At 46.3% G+C, this 17,911-nt stretch overlaps 1 protein-coding gene across 1 annotated transcript; it reads left to right on the forward strand.

Moving 5' to 3' along the window:
- Positions 1-372: 372 nt before the first annotated feature.
- Positions 373-17,746, forward strand: LOC119434322 (splicing factor, proline- and glutamine-rich). The gene is made up of 4 exons (XM_037701500.2): positions 373-890; positions 2,844-3,145; positions 12,085-12,380; positions 17,598-17,746. The coding sequence occupies exons 1-4, from the start codon at positions 510-512 to the stop codon at positions 17,684-17,686; spliced, it is 1,068 nt and encodes a 355-aa protein (XP_037557428.2). The 5' UTR covers positions 373-509; the 3' UTR covers positions 17,687-17,746.
- Positions 17,747-17,911: the final 165 nt, after the last annotated feature.

A 17,911-nucleotide genomic window follows, 5' to 3' on the forward strand; every position in this document is an offset into this window, starting at 1 on the left:
GCGACCTTGATGCGGCCCAATCCAGTTCGATCGCAGCGCCGCCACAGTATTTTTCCACGTCGGGCGCCTCACTGCAAAGCATGCGCCGCCCCAGCCGCTCGTCCCACTCGACCATATTCTAGTACACTCTACCCTAACTACGGCATCTAGCCACCGTACCCTAACTACAGCTACAAGACATGTAGGGGTCACTGTTATAAATTGTTTAAATAGTGCGGAGTATTTAAATCAGTGAATGGCGAAAGAAGGTAACTGCAACTAAAATTTGTCCTCCGCTGCGATCATACTATCAGCAATGTACTGCGGTCGTTTTTTCCGCGTGTTTCTTTTCCAGCGCGGAGGGCGAACGCAGGCGGCGCAAAATGTCGCCGGAGGCCACGTGACCAACGCAGCCGAATCTGGCGGAACGGTGCGCGACTGGTGTCGTTCGCGCCGTGCCGGTTTTGCTTGAGGAAGACAGCGTCGGCAGGCTTCGCATCGCGCCCTTTGTGCGAACGGTTGAACGCACCATGAACGACAGGATGAACATGGCGCCGGCTCAGTCGGCGATGGCCGATCGTTGGAACGCCAACGCCGCTGCCGCAGAGTCCAGGGGCCTGCCCGCCCGCGACAGTCCACAGCCACCGAAAGGCCGTTGGGAGCGCCCACGCGGAGCGATGGCCGCGGCGATGGACCCGGTGCTGGAGCAGCTCTCGTACTTGCGCGGCCCCACCAGCGGCCTCGAGACACGCACCGTCGAGCCAAAAAAGTTCACCGGTCGGTGCCGCCTGTTCGTGGGAAACCTGCCGAACAACTTTACCGAGGAACAGTTCCGCAAGCTCTTCGAGAACTATGGCGAAGTCGCCGAGATATTCCTTAACACCGCCAAGGGCTTCGGCTTCGTCAAGCTGGTATGTTTAAAAATGGCGTCCAACGGCGTGCTTCGACTTTGTGCCGTCAGAAGAAGCGTGTGATTATTGTGCGCGCTAAGTCGAGCCCGAACGGTACTGCCATGGCGCTGTCTCCATGAAGCGTTGCGAAATGCACAGCTTTCAATGGGCACAACGCTTACTAAGATCGGTACTACCGAACAGTGTTGTGCGGCTGACGGGACCTGTCTTGGCGTGAAACTGACAGAACACTCGTGGGTTGTGACAGCTACGTTTAAGTATCGCAGGGCATATCCTGAAAGGCAGTCGGCATTGGAAGAGGACGAGTGCGACGTGATATATGCAAACGCTTTTCATACCTAGCTATGCAGAAAAGCTTGCTAAGCAAGAAGTGCTGTAGGATAGAAATAATTAATTTCTGCCGTCAACGTAACCCGTGATGTTGCACTCGGGCGAATAAATTGCGCCATTCATTGCACGTCGGGCGCCTGCAACTATTAACGGCACAGACATGACATCGCTGCTTCAGTGTCTGGTGCTATTTCGTTTATTTGTAAATTGCGTAATGTATCTTGATGGGCCATAGTGCGCCAAGCCAGCAACACCTTTTTGTGCCAAATATGTTTCCGAAAGCACCAATGGTAGTTATAATGTACTTAGTTTGCAACTTGTGTCCTGGCTAAACTTTGCTTTTGTGCATGCAGCCTGTTAAGGATATGTCACGCGAATTGGGTTCTTTATGCTCCCTTTTCTTCTATGTGTCATTTTGTTGCCAACTTAAACGAGCGCTGACATGACAATTTCAGTTTATCATTTCTCTTGCTTAAAATGAACCCTTTAAACTAAGGAAAACTACACACAAAATTTCAGGAGTGCCTTAAATAATTTACTTTATACGGTATCGACAAACTGGTTTTGGTAACCAGAAGGTTAATGCGTCATGATACATTTCCTCACTCCGTTTCTGCAATTGCAGTGGCTGCCACACAAAGCATAGCCAGTATAAATGCATGCTGCTCTCTTGTTAGCCTTTTTTAGCAGCATCGCCTTACCTAGTCTCTTTAATGAAATCTAGGGTTTGACGAAAACTGTCTGGTCCGGGATGATCATGGCACAGTATAACTGACACAGATCACAGAAATAAAAGGCTGTGAATAAGGCACCCTTACGAGAGCCAAAACATGCTTTATTTCCTTGAAACTGTTGTTTCTTTGGTTGGTGCCCGTTATACTGTCTTTTGAACGTGTTGATAAATTTGGCTCGTCATGATGTTATGCTGATGCCAGTTCCGGTGCTTTGAGGCCAACCATAGCATAAAATTAAAATTTACGCAAGCCTCATATTTGCCCACTGTCATCCTTTAATGTGAGAGGTTGCAGTAGAATTTCTGCAGATTTGAAAACGTGTTGATACTCTACTTCGATTAATTTCATGTCATGATGTATCCCTTTCATTTTCTACAGAAACTATATATGTAGGGCTGGTGACAAACTTGAAAAGGAGGCATGGACAGAAAATGAACTGAATAGGATTGGATGTGAAACCTTGCCCACATGTATTCCTAGCCTTGGCACCGCTGAGGCCATTGGTCAGGTCAAGCTAAGTGTGGCAGTTCTCACCGGATCAGTGACGCTAAGCAGCACTGGGCTTTTTCAGTTCTTGGGAGGGAGACCACCGGGCTCATTTCTTGCTTTAGAAAGCTAGACGATTGCAGTGTAGGGGAGGTGCCGCACACTATCATGGCACTTGCTACTGGTTCTACCTGTTCTTATGGAATTAGTTCGTCATGCGCCTTGCTCATGTCTATCTGTTTCTTTCGATTTTGTTCAGAGCTTTGTCAACCCTTGGTGCATTCTGGTCCATGCTGCCTTCGAGATGCTACTACCTGCATGATATTCAATATGAACCAGAGTCTGCACAAGATATACCAGCTCAACTTCTTACATTCAACCTTATCTCTTGTACTTCATGCAGGATACCCGGCAGAATGCTGAAGCAGCTAAAGCTGCCTTGGATTTTATGCCAATGCAGCAGAAACCACTACGTGTGCGCTTTGCGACCCATGGGGCTGCCCTCAGAGTGAAGAACTTCAGCCAGTGGGTGACCAATGAGCTCCTGGAGCTAGCCTTCTCAGTCTTCGGAGAGGTTGAAAGAGCTGTGGTCATTGTAGACGATCGTGGTCGCTCTGTGGGCGAGGGCATCGTCGAGTTCTCGCGCAAGCAGGCAGCCCAACAGGCACTGAAGCGCTGTTCTGAGGAGTGCTTTATCCTGACAAGGTTAGTGGTCCGTGGAAGAATACTCAACTACTCTTGTCATTTTTCACAGATGTACAGTTCTGGCTGCAGTGATCAAAGAGATAAGCATTTATTGAGCCTTGTTGTGATGATGTGCAGCAGTTTTGAAGCGAAAGAGTCAAATGGTTCATTGAGCAAAAAAGTCGGCGTCTGTAGTCTGTAGCAGAGAAATGGCACCCAAAGTCCCATTGGCTGCGACACCATGTCACGAACGCGTCTCGACGGAGCAGAGCGGGCAAAAGGGAACATCTCCTGCTGCGCTATAGGGCGAGGTGTTGCGTGAGGGCATTGCCACGTCACCACGTCACCCTCGCTCTCAGAAGCCAACCTGCGGTGCCTGAGCCAGTACCACAAGCTGCTGCTGCTAAAGCCCCCTATATATAAAAAGTAGCGTCACGCTTTGAAGAATGCCGCTGCCTCCTCGCACACCCTGTCCGAGGCCGACGCCGCGTCGGTATTGGCCTAATGGCATCACGTGGACCGTCGCGCCGCCGGGTGCTGGCTGCGTTTGTTTACGATCACGCTCCATCGCCATTTTTGCCCGAGAAGCGTCTACCGACTCCGAGGAGCACAACGATAGCGGCGAACACAGTCGGCGATCGTCGAATCTGATCAGCGGCGAAAGATAAACAAGTGCACGTGTTTCAAGCGGTGTAGGCGGCGCAACGGTTGAAAAAGGAATGCGAAAGAGAGGAGAAACGAGGAGGAGAGTGTCGCTACTTTTTATATATAGGGGCTTTAGCTGCTGCTGCTTGCTGTCACGGTCAGCACGCACTGCTATTACCTGCCGGCGTTGGTGGCCGCTGCTGCTTCCTCAATCTCATGTTGCGCAGGATGTCAGTGGCATGCGCTGTTGGCACCGCAGGCTGCTGCTGCTTGCTGGCATGTACCGCTATGGCACATTACTCGCACAAAACTCGGACCGCTCAGTGGCGTTTTATTGGACATTAAATGCTTTAGCATTTAAGTAGTACTTACGTGTCCTCGGCTGTTTTTCTTTCAATAATTACAAACCTGCAAGATGGAGGAAGTTTCATGAAAGAAAATATAGTCATCATGATTTTGACAATATTGTACAAATGTGTTGAATCGTTCGGGTAGGTCCTTCTGATCATTAAGTGATGCATTTAAGCGCTCTGCGCAAAGCGTGTACTTTATTATAAAGCTTTAGAAATGTGCATCGCTACCATTGCAGCGGCGCCACTCCTCTGAGGTTTCAGCCGTCCCCTTATAAGTGACTTAGCACAATTGATGCCAGTTGGGCGAGCAATCTGATTGGCTACCCAGGTTGCGTCATTGATAATTTTTCCAACTTTATGGTGGAACAAATGTTGTTCATAATAGTTGGAATGTTGAACGTTAACTTTTTCTATAAAAAAAGAGAGAGAAAGAGAAAACACAACGAAAATTTATCACTACACTCAAGCACTTCCGGCATACAGCAAGTGCCATCTGCTTGTGTTACAACTTGCGCCGTGCTGACGTGAGCTGCGCGGTCAGTGTTGGTCTCGAGCTTTCTTTTCGCGAGCACCATGGTTTGCCCTTGTGTTGTGGGCTGCAAATCTAGCAATCGGCAACATGTCAAGATGTGACATCGTGTTCCTCGGCAAGACAGCAGACGAGTTGAGTGGCTGCAGTGCATCAGCCTGTCAGTATCTGATTGGCACCAGCATCTACGGCGTTGTGCCCGTCACTTCACATGGGAGAATTACTATCACAATAGATAGTTTTAGCCTGTCTGGCATTCCGGTAAACGCAGGTGGACTGGGTCTTTTGCCAGATAGGCGGAGGCACAAATGTGAGTGGCCTGCAGGGTGCATTAAATGTTTAATTTACACTTGGCTACAGCAATATTAGCTCTGTGTTTAGCTGGTTAAGCTCTACACCACAATTGTATTGTGGCTATGGTGTTGCGCTGCTACGCACGAGGTCCCGGGATCAAATCCTGGTCATGAGGGCCGCATTTCGATAAGGGTGTGAAATGCAAAAACACTTGTGTACTTAAATATAGGTGCATGTTAAAAACCCGCCGGGGTGGCTCAGTCAGCTAAGGCGTTGCGCTGCTGAGCAAGAGATCGCGGGATCGAATCCCGGCCGCGGCAGCCGCATTACGATGGAGGCGAAATGCAAAAACGCCCGTGTGCTTGCGTTGTAGTGCACGTTAAAGAAACCCAGGTGGTCAAAATTAATCCGGAGTCCTCCACTACGGTGTGCCTCATAATCAGATTGTGGTATTGGCACGTAACACCCCATCATTTAATGTTTTTTTTTTCTGCACCACCAGGTGACTGCACCATGGAGGCTGTTTACGTTTACGCTAAAGCCCCTTCATCAGAGCAGGGCTAGTACGGAGCCGCTTTAGTTCATGCCTCCATCCATACATTGAAAAGCCCAGCTTGCCTGCATTTACCGGAATACTAGACACGCTCAGTGCTGCGACAGAACGCTTGGATAGCTGGGGATCGATGGCCAGGCGACTAGCGAAGAGGTTGGAGAGGCTTCGCGCGCTGGCTCCAAGGCCGGAAGTAGAGGACACAACATCGCATTGTGACACTGAGCCAGTGAAGGCGAAGCTTAGCCCCGATCACTCGGCAAACCAATTAAGGAGAAAAAGCATGGCTAAGGAGGAGGGTAACTTGTAATTATCTGTAGCTCTCTTAATACCAGATGCTTCACTTAAATTGCGGCATGAATGTTTTATTGTAGCTGTACTGTACGCCTCTACATAATTTGTCTGAACCGTTTCAGGCACCCTTTAAATTTAATAACAAATTTTAACATAGTCATTGTAATGCTCCTTGAAATACCAAACCCATTCACTTTTTATCTCATTACAGTCAAACCCACTTTAATAGTATTCAAGTGCTACGAAAATTCCATTGTTATAACCGATAATTGTTATAACCGGGCTGTGTGAACAAAATCGAAATAGGGGGATGGCAGAGCTGTTGTGACAAAACTATAGTGCGCCTCTCCACCACCTTCCTCCATCCGACTGCCGATTGAGTTGACTCGTTTAACTCCTATCGCGTGTAACAAGCCATGGCTGTCGGCTTTCAAGAATGGCACTGCTATAACAACTGCAAAGGAGGGTCACGAGCGTCAAGTGACATGCGAGCTCCGCCTAGGTGTCGCTTTGGTGGCCTCAATAGTGGCCTTTTAAAAAATGCGAGAAGAGTCTCTCAGCTTAAGAAATCCAGAAGAAACGCTGGGGCGAGATCGCCGCTAGCAGCTCGCCACGCACTTCTCACGGGCTTGCCCGAGAAAACCCCATGTCTGTCAGCCTTGCTTGCTTGACGCGATCGCAGCTTGCCAACATCCTTATCTCGCCAAGGTCCCTTGCAAAAACGAAGCCCTGGAGGGACTGACTCATCTGCAGCGCCTCCTGCGAGGACAACGTTGAGGCAGCCTGTCCTACCGCATCATTGCTGCTGTCGTCACTGTCGCCGTCGCTATCTGATGTGAGCACGTTCGTGATGATTGCCTCATCGGTTAGAAGCACTTCGTTTCCAAATCTATAGCAGTGTGCTTTCTTTTGAATGGCAACGTCGTGCATTGCCGATGATCAGCAGGCGAATCGGCCATCTTCCGTTTCGACGGCGAGTCAAACGAGGCTGCGAAACGGGCGAAACCCTGTGGCCTGGAACAACTTCAATGCATCCGACAAAGACGAGCGCGACCGACTTTATCCGTTGGCAGAAATGCGCAGCAGGAGCAGCGCCCCGCGCTGTCTTGCTGTCAGCACAGTTGGCACAATCCATTCTTGTTTTGGAGAGGGGCGCTGCGCAGATCTATGGGCGCAGCGCATTTGTATCGGAGGGGTGTAAGGGCGACGGGAGAGAGGCGCATGAGGCTGGCGGTACGTAGAAGGCTGGAAAAGAGCGTGCGGTGACGTGCAGTGGCCCAAATTTCTTATTTTATTTTTTATTTTCAAGGATTCCGCATTCCATTCTCTTTCGGCACGGACACCCAGTAGCCAGACTTCGTTGTTATAACCGATAATGTGGCATGGGGGCATTGTAGTAAGCGGGTTATTTCACCATAGAAAACATGCAAAAGTGACGGTGCAGCAGCTTTTCATTGTTATAACCGATATATTGTTAAATATGTTATCGTTATAAGTGGTTCGACTGTATAGCAAAGCAAATATTTTCTTTAAGTGAATATAACAAACCTTTTTCTTTAGTTTACAACAAAGTTTAATTGTTCATTTTACGCCTTTTAAGGCGGAATCTGCCAGTATGTGACGTTTCTAGTAACTTGCCTGATGCAGCAGTTCAATATTACCACGCACTGGAGGCTCCTTGGGCACGTGCCAAACTGGCTGCGCTTCTGAGGTAGTTGCCACTGTATTGCCACACACTGCTCCTGCCACTTAAGGGGCCCCTCACCAGGCCACATAATTTCGGTTATACACTGGAAGTTATGTGACCTCTAGGGAGTGTTCTATTGCAAAAATTTTAAAAATTGGTTCATTAATAGCCGAAATAGAAATGTTTCGCTGCTGCGAACCCATGATTTCAGGAGGCGAGCTTCACCGCCAACATACACACTCTCTCCACTTGCGCCGTCTAGCCTCCACAAGTGAAATGCGTTCCCTGCATTCTCCCATACTGGAGCTTGAGCATGTGATGCATACCTCACAGGACCAGCCTTTTTTTTTTTTCTCTCTCTCTCTTGCTGCTGGCGCACATCCACTGACAGTGTTGCGTGCAAGCTGTTGCGTTTGTCTCGTTACTCGCAGCACACGGTTTCGCGCTGCCTTGAATAATCCTTGAAGACGCGTGTCACTGGGACTGACGTTACAGCATAGACATGTACGTAGGTGCACTTGCACATATACATTAACCCTCCGTGTTATAGCGCGGCGCCTGCGAGGTCAGACAGCTTTTAGTTTAAAATTTCAGCTCTTTCCGCGGCGTGTAGCGATGTAAATCTTTGCAGACACGATCGTGAGCGCGCATTGTGTGCACTGCGCTTGTCTGCTCAAAATGCTCAGACCTGGTGAGGGGCTCTTTAACCCTTTCAGGGTCAATGCCGTACATGTACGTCCTCCGCGAACACCTTCAAAATGGTCAATGACGTACATGTACGTTATCACTTGTACATTTAAAAAGCGCGCCTCTTTCAATCATTTCTTTCACTTGGCATGTGCTGCCACTCGACAAAAACGCATGGAATTTTTTACTTGCGCCAATGCCTCTCTGTTTTCTTTTTTTTTTTTTAATGGAAACGGCGCGTCAGCTATCGCTTGTCCATCCGGGCGCGCGCGCGGCGCCAGCGGCAAGTTACGGTTTTCTCCTGCGACTGATCCCGCTTGTTGCATGCGCTAAACTGATGGCTATCTGGTTTCAAATCTATCAAAGGGTGACCGCTTGTTACTCGGATCGTTTATTGCCCACCGCAGCGCGATTACACCTGTTCCCAGGCAGGTTCGTATATACACAAACGATGCTGCCGTTCTTGCGTTTCCTTTTTTGGAGACCACAAAAGCTCTATCGCACCTTCTTGGCGATAAGACGAAGGCTTCACACTTGTTTCGGTTTCCGGACGTGTGCACAACCATTTTTCAATGCGCTTATCTTCTTATTCATGAATAAACATTGTGTATTTTACAACACAAACAATTTTTTCCTTACTTTACTGTCTCTGTAAAAAAATTTGCGACCATATTTTTTCGAAATAGGTTCTTTCGGAGAATTTAAATCAGCAATAAAAAAAATCGACCCTGGGGGGTCACATTTGGGAAAAAAAATTCGACCCTCAAAGGGTTAAAAATAATGTGGGGAAGCTGATTTCAGGAAACAGGCCACTATTTTGCAACACGTTTTTATAGCTAAAACATCGGGTGCGCGTTACATTATTGCTTTGTTTAGGAGGTTTAATGTAATTTCTTCGTTAGTTTTCTACTTTGAACACACAGAAAGTGGGCGCGCATTTTATTCAGGGGTGTGTTGGGAAATTTTGTATACATCTTGTTTAATTTGACCTGGCAAATAATTAGATCGATTTCGCTGGTCCCGTCAAGGCCCAATTGATAGAAGTTGACTGTATTCTGCTTTGGTAGTTTTACAGATTTACACATTTGACTACTTCCATTCCTTGTCTTTCTCTGCCTGCACTAGGCAGTTGTTTCATTATAAATCAATGTGTATGCACATATTGCAGGCTCATATATTCTTGTCACAAATTTTGCTTGCTTAGGGCTTTTGCATCTATTTGGAATTTTTGAGCTTGTGGCATGGGACTGATGGTATAGAGCACTCAATCCTGCACAGCATGTATGCCAAAATAAGAGTCCTGTCTATACAACAACAAAAAATCTTGATGTTCACAGTGCAGGACAGTTCCATGTTGCCGGACCAGATAGTATTCTATAAAGCGTGTTGACTGCTAAGCTTGTAGCACATGCCTCGGTTGAAGGACCCTTTCCCCAGGTTTGGCCATCTTAAAACAGACAAGCACAGTACATACTTGATGATCATTTCTGCAAAGTATTGCAGTGCTGTGACACCTAACTTTGGTAAATCGTCCAATGCGCAACGGCGCCGTCGGAAATGTACTGCGCGGAACAGAATGGGAGAAAAGAAAACAAGGAAGGCGGTGCTCGTCAAGTGAACCCGGCGCGATCCCTCGGCTTCGATAGTGGAAGAAGGCGGGGATGGAACATTGTTTGCAGACACTACTGAGGGGGAAAGAGTCTCTTTAGGCAGTTGCGCTTGCCTCCTGGTGGTATGGTAACAGGGCACTCAGTTTCTTCCATCTTCATCAATAATAAGCTGATTTGAAAAATTATTTGGTAAAACTATCCCTAGACATGACGTCTTCCAGTGTATAACTAAAACTTGCAATGGGCCTGGGGAAGGGGCCATTTAAAGAGGCACTAAAGGCAAGTATTAAGTTAAGCTGAAGTCAACTTGCTCGAGAACATCTAAGGTGTAAAAAAAATATTGGGAACAGTGCTTTGGTAATCGAGAAATTGAGGTGAATGCGGGACACGATTTGAGATTCTTGTAGGACATTCAAGTACTAACTAGGCCGATGACATAGGCACCCCTTATTATAATTCTGTCACCAGTACTCAACCACTCGTAATAAAAAGATTATTGCATTGCATTATAAAACGGAAGAAAAATGCTACTTGTTCAGTTCTATTCAATTTCTAATAGAAAGAACTGATTGATGTTACTCTTGACAATGATGTTGAAGGTCAAAAGGTTTAATTTTTGCTTGACTCTTCGCCGCCAGCACTATCACATTTCAATAGTTTCATTATCGCGTAGAGCTGTGCTGGTTTTGCTGGCTCGTGAAAATTGCAGAGACTGCAAGTAGCAGAGAATGCCAAGTCTATATTATGTCGCGGGATGGCCAAACGATCCACGCCACTTGACCAAAAGCAGCTGCAGTGACGAATCCAACGCTCTCTCTTGGCTCATTTTCTCTATGGCCGCGTGTTTACGTTTTGCACTAAAAGCCACAGCGCCATCTGTCAGCTGCCGTTTTACTCACTGACGGCAGTGAAGGGCGGTGATGAGGTATGTATGCAGTGTCACTCCTCCCCTCTCAAGTGCGGGTGATTTTAACTGCATTAAAGGCATGCGGGCCCTTCAGACACAATTTTCATTTAAACTAAGTCTTTTTTTCACAATGAAACAAGCGCTGCGAGGTGTCTGGAATGGCATTTTAACAGTCCACATTGACTTAGTATTTGCCTTGATGTCTCTTCAAAGTGGGGTGAGACCGTGTGGTCAAAAATAAAGATTTTCTTGTTTTGCCTTCCTTTGATAGTGTATTTCTGCAGCTTTCAAAAAATATAAAACACTTGGTACACACGACGTCTGACATACTTATGTCAATTTTTGTTGTTGCATCAACCTGAAAGTGACGCAACAAGTGACGCCTTGCCATGTTGTCGATTTCGTATGGAGCTTTCATCATAGAAAAACAACTTGTGTTTGATTCAAGTTCTAGTCTCGTGGCATTATTTTCCTATGTAGTGCATCTTAGTCATTAGGTAGGTCTCTGTCATTCTCGTGCACTTTTTGTTTATGGTGGCGCGCACTCTTCGGAGATTATGCTGGGCCTGTCAAAGACCAATTTCATGCCCTTTTTAGTGCTGCTGATGGCGAAAACGCAAAGACTGACACAAGTTTTATGCCAACTGCTGCAATTCAAGCGTGCTTTTAAAGTACCTAAGGGTCACTTCTGGCCGAACATTTGTGTGCTTCCATGTGCATGCTACCGATGGACTCACAGCGGGCAGGAAAAGCCAATTCAAATTAAAAGCTGAAGCAAAGCAGCAATGAAAGGGCTTCAGAAACAAAAAGAAATGCTACAGCAATGTTCACCACGAAAAAGTCTATAATCCAGGGATGTTTTGATATATCAAGCAGTTTGAAGCGCATTTTTCTCAGAATGCGATTTTAGGACACTTTTGTATCTTTTTCTTAAGAACTGCTTGGTGTATGTGAACTAAACTTTGTGAACAATTGAGTTATTGCCTTGTACAAATGGGGGAACTAAAACCATTATCCACACCCCAATGGTAGTCTAGTAAACAAATAAAAACCATGTCGTAGTGGCTGTTGCACTATGTAAAAAAAAAAAAAAGTTGTTGCCCTAATATTTTACATATCTACATTGCTCTAGTTCTAGTCGTGTAGTGCACCATTGTCCTTCGTTTTGCAATATTTGAAAGCTCTGTGACTGATAGTTTTGACAAAAAAATGCATATGGACAAAAAACTAAAATAACTGACATGATTTTTTAAAGATTCTTGAAGTTTATGGACAGTCCAACTCTCATACTGTATAAAGAATTTAAAAAGCACCAAATTCATGACTTCTCTTATTGCGATTCTTCCATGCCACCTGTCAGTCTCAGCCCACCTTACCACTGTTCTATACTTCCATGGTGGCCAGCACCCCTCGTCCTGTGGTGGTTGAACCGCTGGAGCAGCGCGATGAAGATGATGGCCTGCCAGAGATGAACTTCCAGCCAAACAACAAGCAGTTCCAGAAGGAGCGAGAGGCGGGTCCCCGGCTGGCTGAGGTGGGCTCGTTTGAGTACGAGTTCGCTATGCGCTGGAAGAAGCTGTACGACGATGAACGGGCACGTCGCGAGCAGCTCGAGCAGGACGTCCTGTCATGCCGCCGCTCACTCGAGGACCAGATGGAGGCACTTCTCTACGAGCACGAGGCCAACATGCTGCGCGAGAGTGAGCACTGCTTTCAGGTTGCCGCAGCTATGGGGAACTCAAGGGACAGAGGCTCGTGTTTCGTGCGATGCAAAACTGATTGGTCTGGCGTGCTGGCTCAATGCCAGCTAACAAGTCCATCAGCAACAGGCATTCTCAGCAGCCCTTTCTTTTAACGAGGCAGGGAGAGGACCAGAAGTGATGGTGCAATAATTATCATGTGAATACGCGTTTAAATAATCCAATCGATATTTTAATTAGTGTCCTAATCATGTATGCAGTGCAGAGGCCCATGCACACATTGGATAATGCGAAATTTTGAATATGTACACGTGACATTTGGGGGCCCAGTAGGAACACCATGCTTTCATATAGCAGTGGAAATTAATGGGACACTTGTACTACTTACATGTCATTGCACACATGAGGCAATACAGGCACCTGCAAAGTGTACGGCTCTTTTGATGCCATTTGTTGTGTCCTCCAATCACTGTCTGTGAAAAGAGGCTTGGTTGTTAGGCACTGCGATTATCGTTTCTATCTTCATTTCATTCTGTTCCCCCATTCCCTACTGCACACCTGCGCAGTGCAGTGGGGATAGGGATCAATGAAATACAGACAGGTACTGTAAAGTTGGTGGAAGAAGCAAAGAATGCTTCTCATTAATGCAGTTTATGACTCTGACTTGAAGGAAAGAGAGCGTATGCGTTTACAGCAGTTACACGCCTGCTGTAGGACAGAGCCTATCTGCTCAAAAAACGGAAACACTGATGAGATACCAATAAACTTTGACATGCCACTGAGCAGGATGGTCGAGGAAAGAGACGTACGCAGCGTGGTTTTCAAAAGCACAGGTGCCGAAAAGCAACGCTTCAATGTGATTCTTGCAATAATGGCAGATGTCCGGAAGCGGCTGCGAGGACAAGTTGTGGATCCATGATGTGGATGAAGCGGCCAGCGAGAGGTCTGGTGGTTTCGATGCGTGGTGAAGTGCAATAAATATGCTGTTACGCTTTGCAAGTACAGTAGCTTACGTCAATTTTTACTGCAAAGATAAGTCATCTAATGCATTTTAAAATAATGTCTGTCTTACTTTTCAATTTTAGCTCTTTCGAAAAAGTTCCCATACCGCATAATAAACGTACCCCCCAACTTTGCTTAAATTTTTTGGGAAGAAAAGTGTGTTCATTAAGCGAATATATACTGTATATGGAGCCAAATGCGTGCTCACAGCGTCTCTACAGAATATGCATTCAGAATTTCTTAAAATAAGCAGTCCGTATCTAATAAAACAGTTATTAGTGTTTATTCGCTAAATATTTGGATTTTCTGGCTTTGACCATAATATTTTCAACTGTCAAGGTCGTCAGGTCTGATTCAATCTCAGGGGTGGGACTCCTGCGCCAATTGCGCCATTTTGATACAAACGCAGATTCCTGTGCCAAACTGCGCCAAACACAGAAAATTGACCGAAATTTCGCCATGCTGCGCCAGAACGGCTTCGGTATGTGTGCTCCGGCAGTGGCCGTGAACAGCGAGCGGATTCGTTCTTTGAAAAAGAGTGCGGCCGTTCACATTCCGCAGACGGCGCTTCCCGCACTGGACTTTCGCGGCCACTCTCGGCTGACGTTTTTAGTGTGTACTAGAATACGGTTGAGTGGGCCAAGCGGAGCGGTGCACCCTAGCTGAGGCGCAAAATAATGAAAAGCAGGCTTAGGTGACTGCGAGCGAACTAGATATTAGGGAGGCGCAGGCTGCCGCGGGTTCAGCGGGCGGCTGACTCTGTCCCTAGGTGCGTACACACTAGCGGAATAATGCGCGCAGGGCGCCCACACCAACCAACGTTTTTAGATTACTTTTTTTGAACCTATTCTAAAAACGTTGACACCAACTAAAGCCCCTCCATCCATGCGCCAGCACGGCGAAAACGTGTATGGAGGGGCTTTAACACCAACCAGCGGTGCGCTGCTGGGGCAGTCACGTGACAGCATAGACTCCTCCCCCCTTCTCGAACTATCCGTGTGCTGACGCGTGCAGACGATAGTGCGAAACAAGTTTCCGCCTGACAGCAGACGCGAGTACGAAACGAATGGTTGGGATTCCCATCTGTTTTTATGCCTACATCGTCGAGGGATGAGACATTTTGACATTCGCGAAGGGGTAATAGCGGATTTGGAATTAGAAGTCGCAGTTTCGTCCGAAAGGCGAAGCATCGATTGTGATAGCAAATAAGTAGACAGCTATTCAAATTAAGGATAGTAGTTTTATCGGCTGTATAAACTTGTAAACATTCGCTTACTAACTAAATTAACAGGCATGGTGTCACGCGAATGCAAGCAAACATGAACATGTCTCACTCGATGACCGAGGAAACTGGCTGTCTAAACGCTGGAGTGAGGAAGCGCAGCAGCAGCAGCGAGCGAATTGACCTTCGTGCTGCCTCTCGCTTCAACTCGAGCTAAGCGGCGAAAACAGAGCGCGCACAAAGCTACGAGCACTCGCACTCTGTCCCCACCGCAGATCGCTTCCAAGATAGCGCCCGCACTGCCGCGCCATACGCACCAGCCGCCAAGAACGCCCCCCTTCCTCCCCTCCCCCCATAGTACCTTGCGTGTGACCGAAGACTGCACGCTTCCTCCCTTGTGCGTGTGAGACTTAGCCGCCATCGTCGGCTCACCCTCGCATGCTTTCACTCGCACATACAGCATATGGCGCACGGCGACGATTTTATCGCCCCTGGACTTTATACGGAACATCACGGCGACGATGATGGCAGAAATGCGTCTGGAGTGTCCATATAATTGATATCGCAATAAAGACAGATTGGGATAGTTTTACGTTATATCAACCCATGGTTGACTGCGGCTCTCCGGGTCTGCGGTGACATATGGTGACCATGAAATTAAGTTAGCGCGTCGATTGGACCGCATAATTTGAGAACATTTTCCGCTATCATCATGAGTGTCGGCGCAGGAATATATAGTGCGATTGTAGTTCCACCGGTGTTTTCGGCTTTACAGGAAAACAAATGCTGTACCGCCGCTCGATCCACTCTTCCATATTCTGGTATGCTATAGCTATAAAGCGTGCTTCTACTACGCGCTTCGTGTTTTTTTCATTTTTTTTTTTCATCGTGGTTTCTAAGTGTGCTGCCATATTCAATTGTTCCACCAAAATTCGGATCGGCCTGCTCCAAACTGCTCCAAAATGAAATTTACTCTGCTCCAAAATGCAATTTTACTTGCTCCAAAAATTGTTCCGAAATGACTTTGGGCAGTCCCACCCCTGAATCTGCACATTGTTTATAATGTCTAATTTTCAATGGTGGCCATCACACAGGAGTCTAAGGGTGTGTGTGCCCAAAATAGATGGAGATTGTAGCTCAGCTGTGGTGCTCTGGATCGGTAGGCGAAAGGCCGTCGCAGCTAAACAGTAAACAAGAGGTTTTTGTTTGAATTGGGCAGTACTAACACCTTGGCCTCAGTTACTACTGCTCCTCGTTTGGAGCAGGAGGCGGAAAGCGAAAGTGTGACGCTCGTTCCTGCTGCTTTACACTTATTTCCCATAAGCGCTTTCGCGGCCGTTGGTGCGCTCACGGGCCAGAAAAAGCTCTATTGTGGATGTGGTGTGCAATAGCTTGGTTAAATCCAAAATACAATGCAAAATTCTTCTCTAAATCGATTCATTGTAGAAGATTGTGATCAGATTTGAACTGACCTCTCACGGAACCCTAAAATGCCGTTCGCAGTACTTTTGGGTTTCACAGAATCCAATTTGAGAATTCCTGGTTTATAGCATTGTATCTAGCTTTGCAATTTCATGTATTTATGGGAGCATGTGCAGGGATAGCTAAAGCACAGACGGGGTTGTGCCTGCAAGAGTAGACATTCATTCTATTGTCTTATGCACAACCTTTATTTATTTATTTACTTATTTATTCCGAATATACTGCCAGTCTGAGTGCCAGTCTTTAGGGTTTGCAGAAAAATAGATTTTATATCTATGTATTGACAGATGCTCATTTAACTAATGTTCTCTTACAGCGCCATTGTCTGTCTGAAAAACTAAAGTTATTTGCAAATCATGTTAATGGCAGTGAGGGGGCCCCCAAATAAAAAATAATCGCAGTATTAAAATAAAATGCTTAATTTCAGAAATGAAAATAATTGCAACCGTGTTTGCATCCATTGATATAATCATAGAGCACAACTAGGCAGGATGAAATGAACAGTATGTCACCATTGTCAGGTAGTGGAAAACAGGGATGTCTTCTGGCACTGTGATAAAAAGTAGCATTTTCCTCCCATCATGCTGTCAAAGAAACGTGAGTTTTAGCTGTATAGCTGGGCTGTTCAGCACTGCATGCAATGCATTTATAAGTTTGTTTAATGTATAATGTTTACCTTTGATTTGCGATCCGACTCAGCATTATGTTCTGCCAAGGCCCTGCTGTCGATACTGCACATTTGGTACCAGTAATAAGTAACTGAATTCATTTGATTCTAGTTGCCTCTAAATTTTCTTGTGTGGTGGCAAACTATTGACAGTTTTAGTGAATGTCATTAATTAAGAGTAAAATTAAAATCTCTATGTGGCAGGTGCTTTACTAGTTTGCGTAATGTTGATTTACCCTGCTTAAAATTGCAGGCTTAATTGCATGCTTGAAATTGTGACTGCTACCCAGCACCTCCACCACTTGCTAAGAGGTTTATTAGCAACGGATGTAGGCGAACGGGTAGCAGTCAGAAGCGTACGTCCAAGGACAGCAACCACGAGCTCATGCCGGTGGCGATGCTGCTGAGGCACAGGTTACTCTTCTTCATTACACATGGAACTTTTTGCACCGCCATAGACGTTGAAGATGCACAACTCCATCCCTGTGCTGGCACTCTTCACATTTACTAAAGGTGGATTTCAACACTAGAATGGAAATTTGGGCTAGTAAGTTATTCAGAGTCATCAAATAATAGTGTGTAAAGTACTGTGTATGTCTTTTCTAGTTTTGAACCTCATTTTATGTGCTGGTATTAGGTGTTCATGGTTTCCTTGGTTGTACTGGGATAAAATGGCATTCTGTTATGTCCATCAGCTTGGGAGTACTCACACCTTTCATTTGGTGGCATGCACTGAAGCCACTGTAAACTGATTTAAAAATTTCAGTGGCTGCCTAGTACAGCACGATTACAGTTTTTCTTTTGCTAGTTTACTTATTTTGTTCCTGTCATTTTCGTGCTTCAGGTTGGCAGCCAACAGATATTGAATGCGAGTTGAGCCATTGGTACCAGCCTGCTGCTGTTCCAGAAGTGGGACATCCAAATCGTAATTAATTGCCCTCTGGCTAGGACACCTCATGAGTTACTACTTATTCAAAGGGAACACAATGGGATACAAGAAAACACATTTTTTGCATATCCTTCTTTGATATTAAAACTACTATTTGTTGCTCTAGCCTTTTCTGTTACTGCATCATGCACTAAATGCACAAGTCCCCATGTAAACGTAAGGAAAAGTTTGCATGCGACAGAACATAGCACTTATAAGAAGTACTGAAT

This window comes from Dermacentor silvarum, unplaced genomic scaffold (genome assembly GCF_013339745.2).
Source record: "Dermacentor silvarum isolate Dsil-2018 unplaced genomic scaffold, BIME_Dsil_1.4 Seq10, whole genome shotgun sequence".
NCBI lineage: Eukaryota > Metazoa > Arthropoda > Arachnida > Ixodida > Ixodidae > Dermacentor > Dermacentor silvarum.

Bases quoted from the DNA above. Each gene is read 5' to 3' on its own strand.
- LOC119434322 (XM_037701500.2), top strand. From the start codon at position 510: ATGAACGACAGGATGAACATGGCGCCGGCTCAGTCGGCGATGGCCGAT. The intron at 891-2,843 runs GTATGTTTAAAA...TACTTCATGCAG, and splicing joins GCTTCGGCTTCGTCAAGCTG to GATACCCGGCAGAATGCTGA. The intron at 3,146-12,084 runs GTTAGTGGTCCG...CATGGTGGCCAG, and splicing joins GAGTGCTTTATCCTGACAAG to CACCCCTCGTCCTGTGGTGG.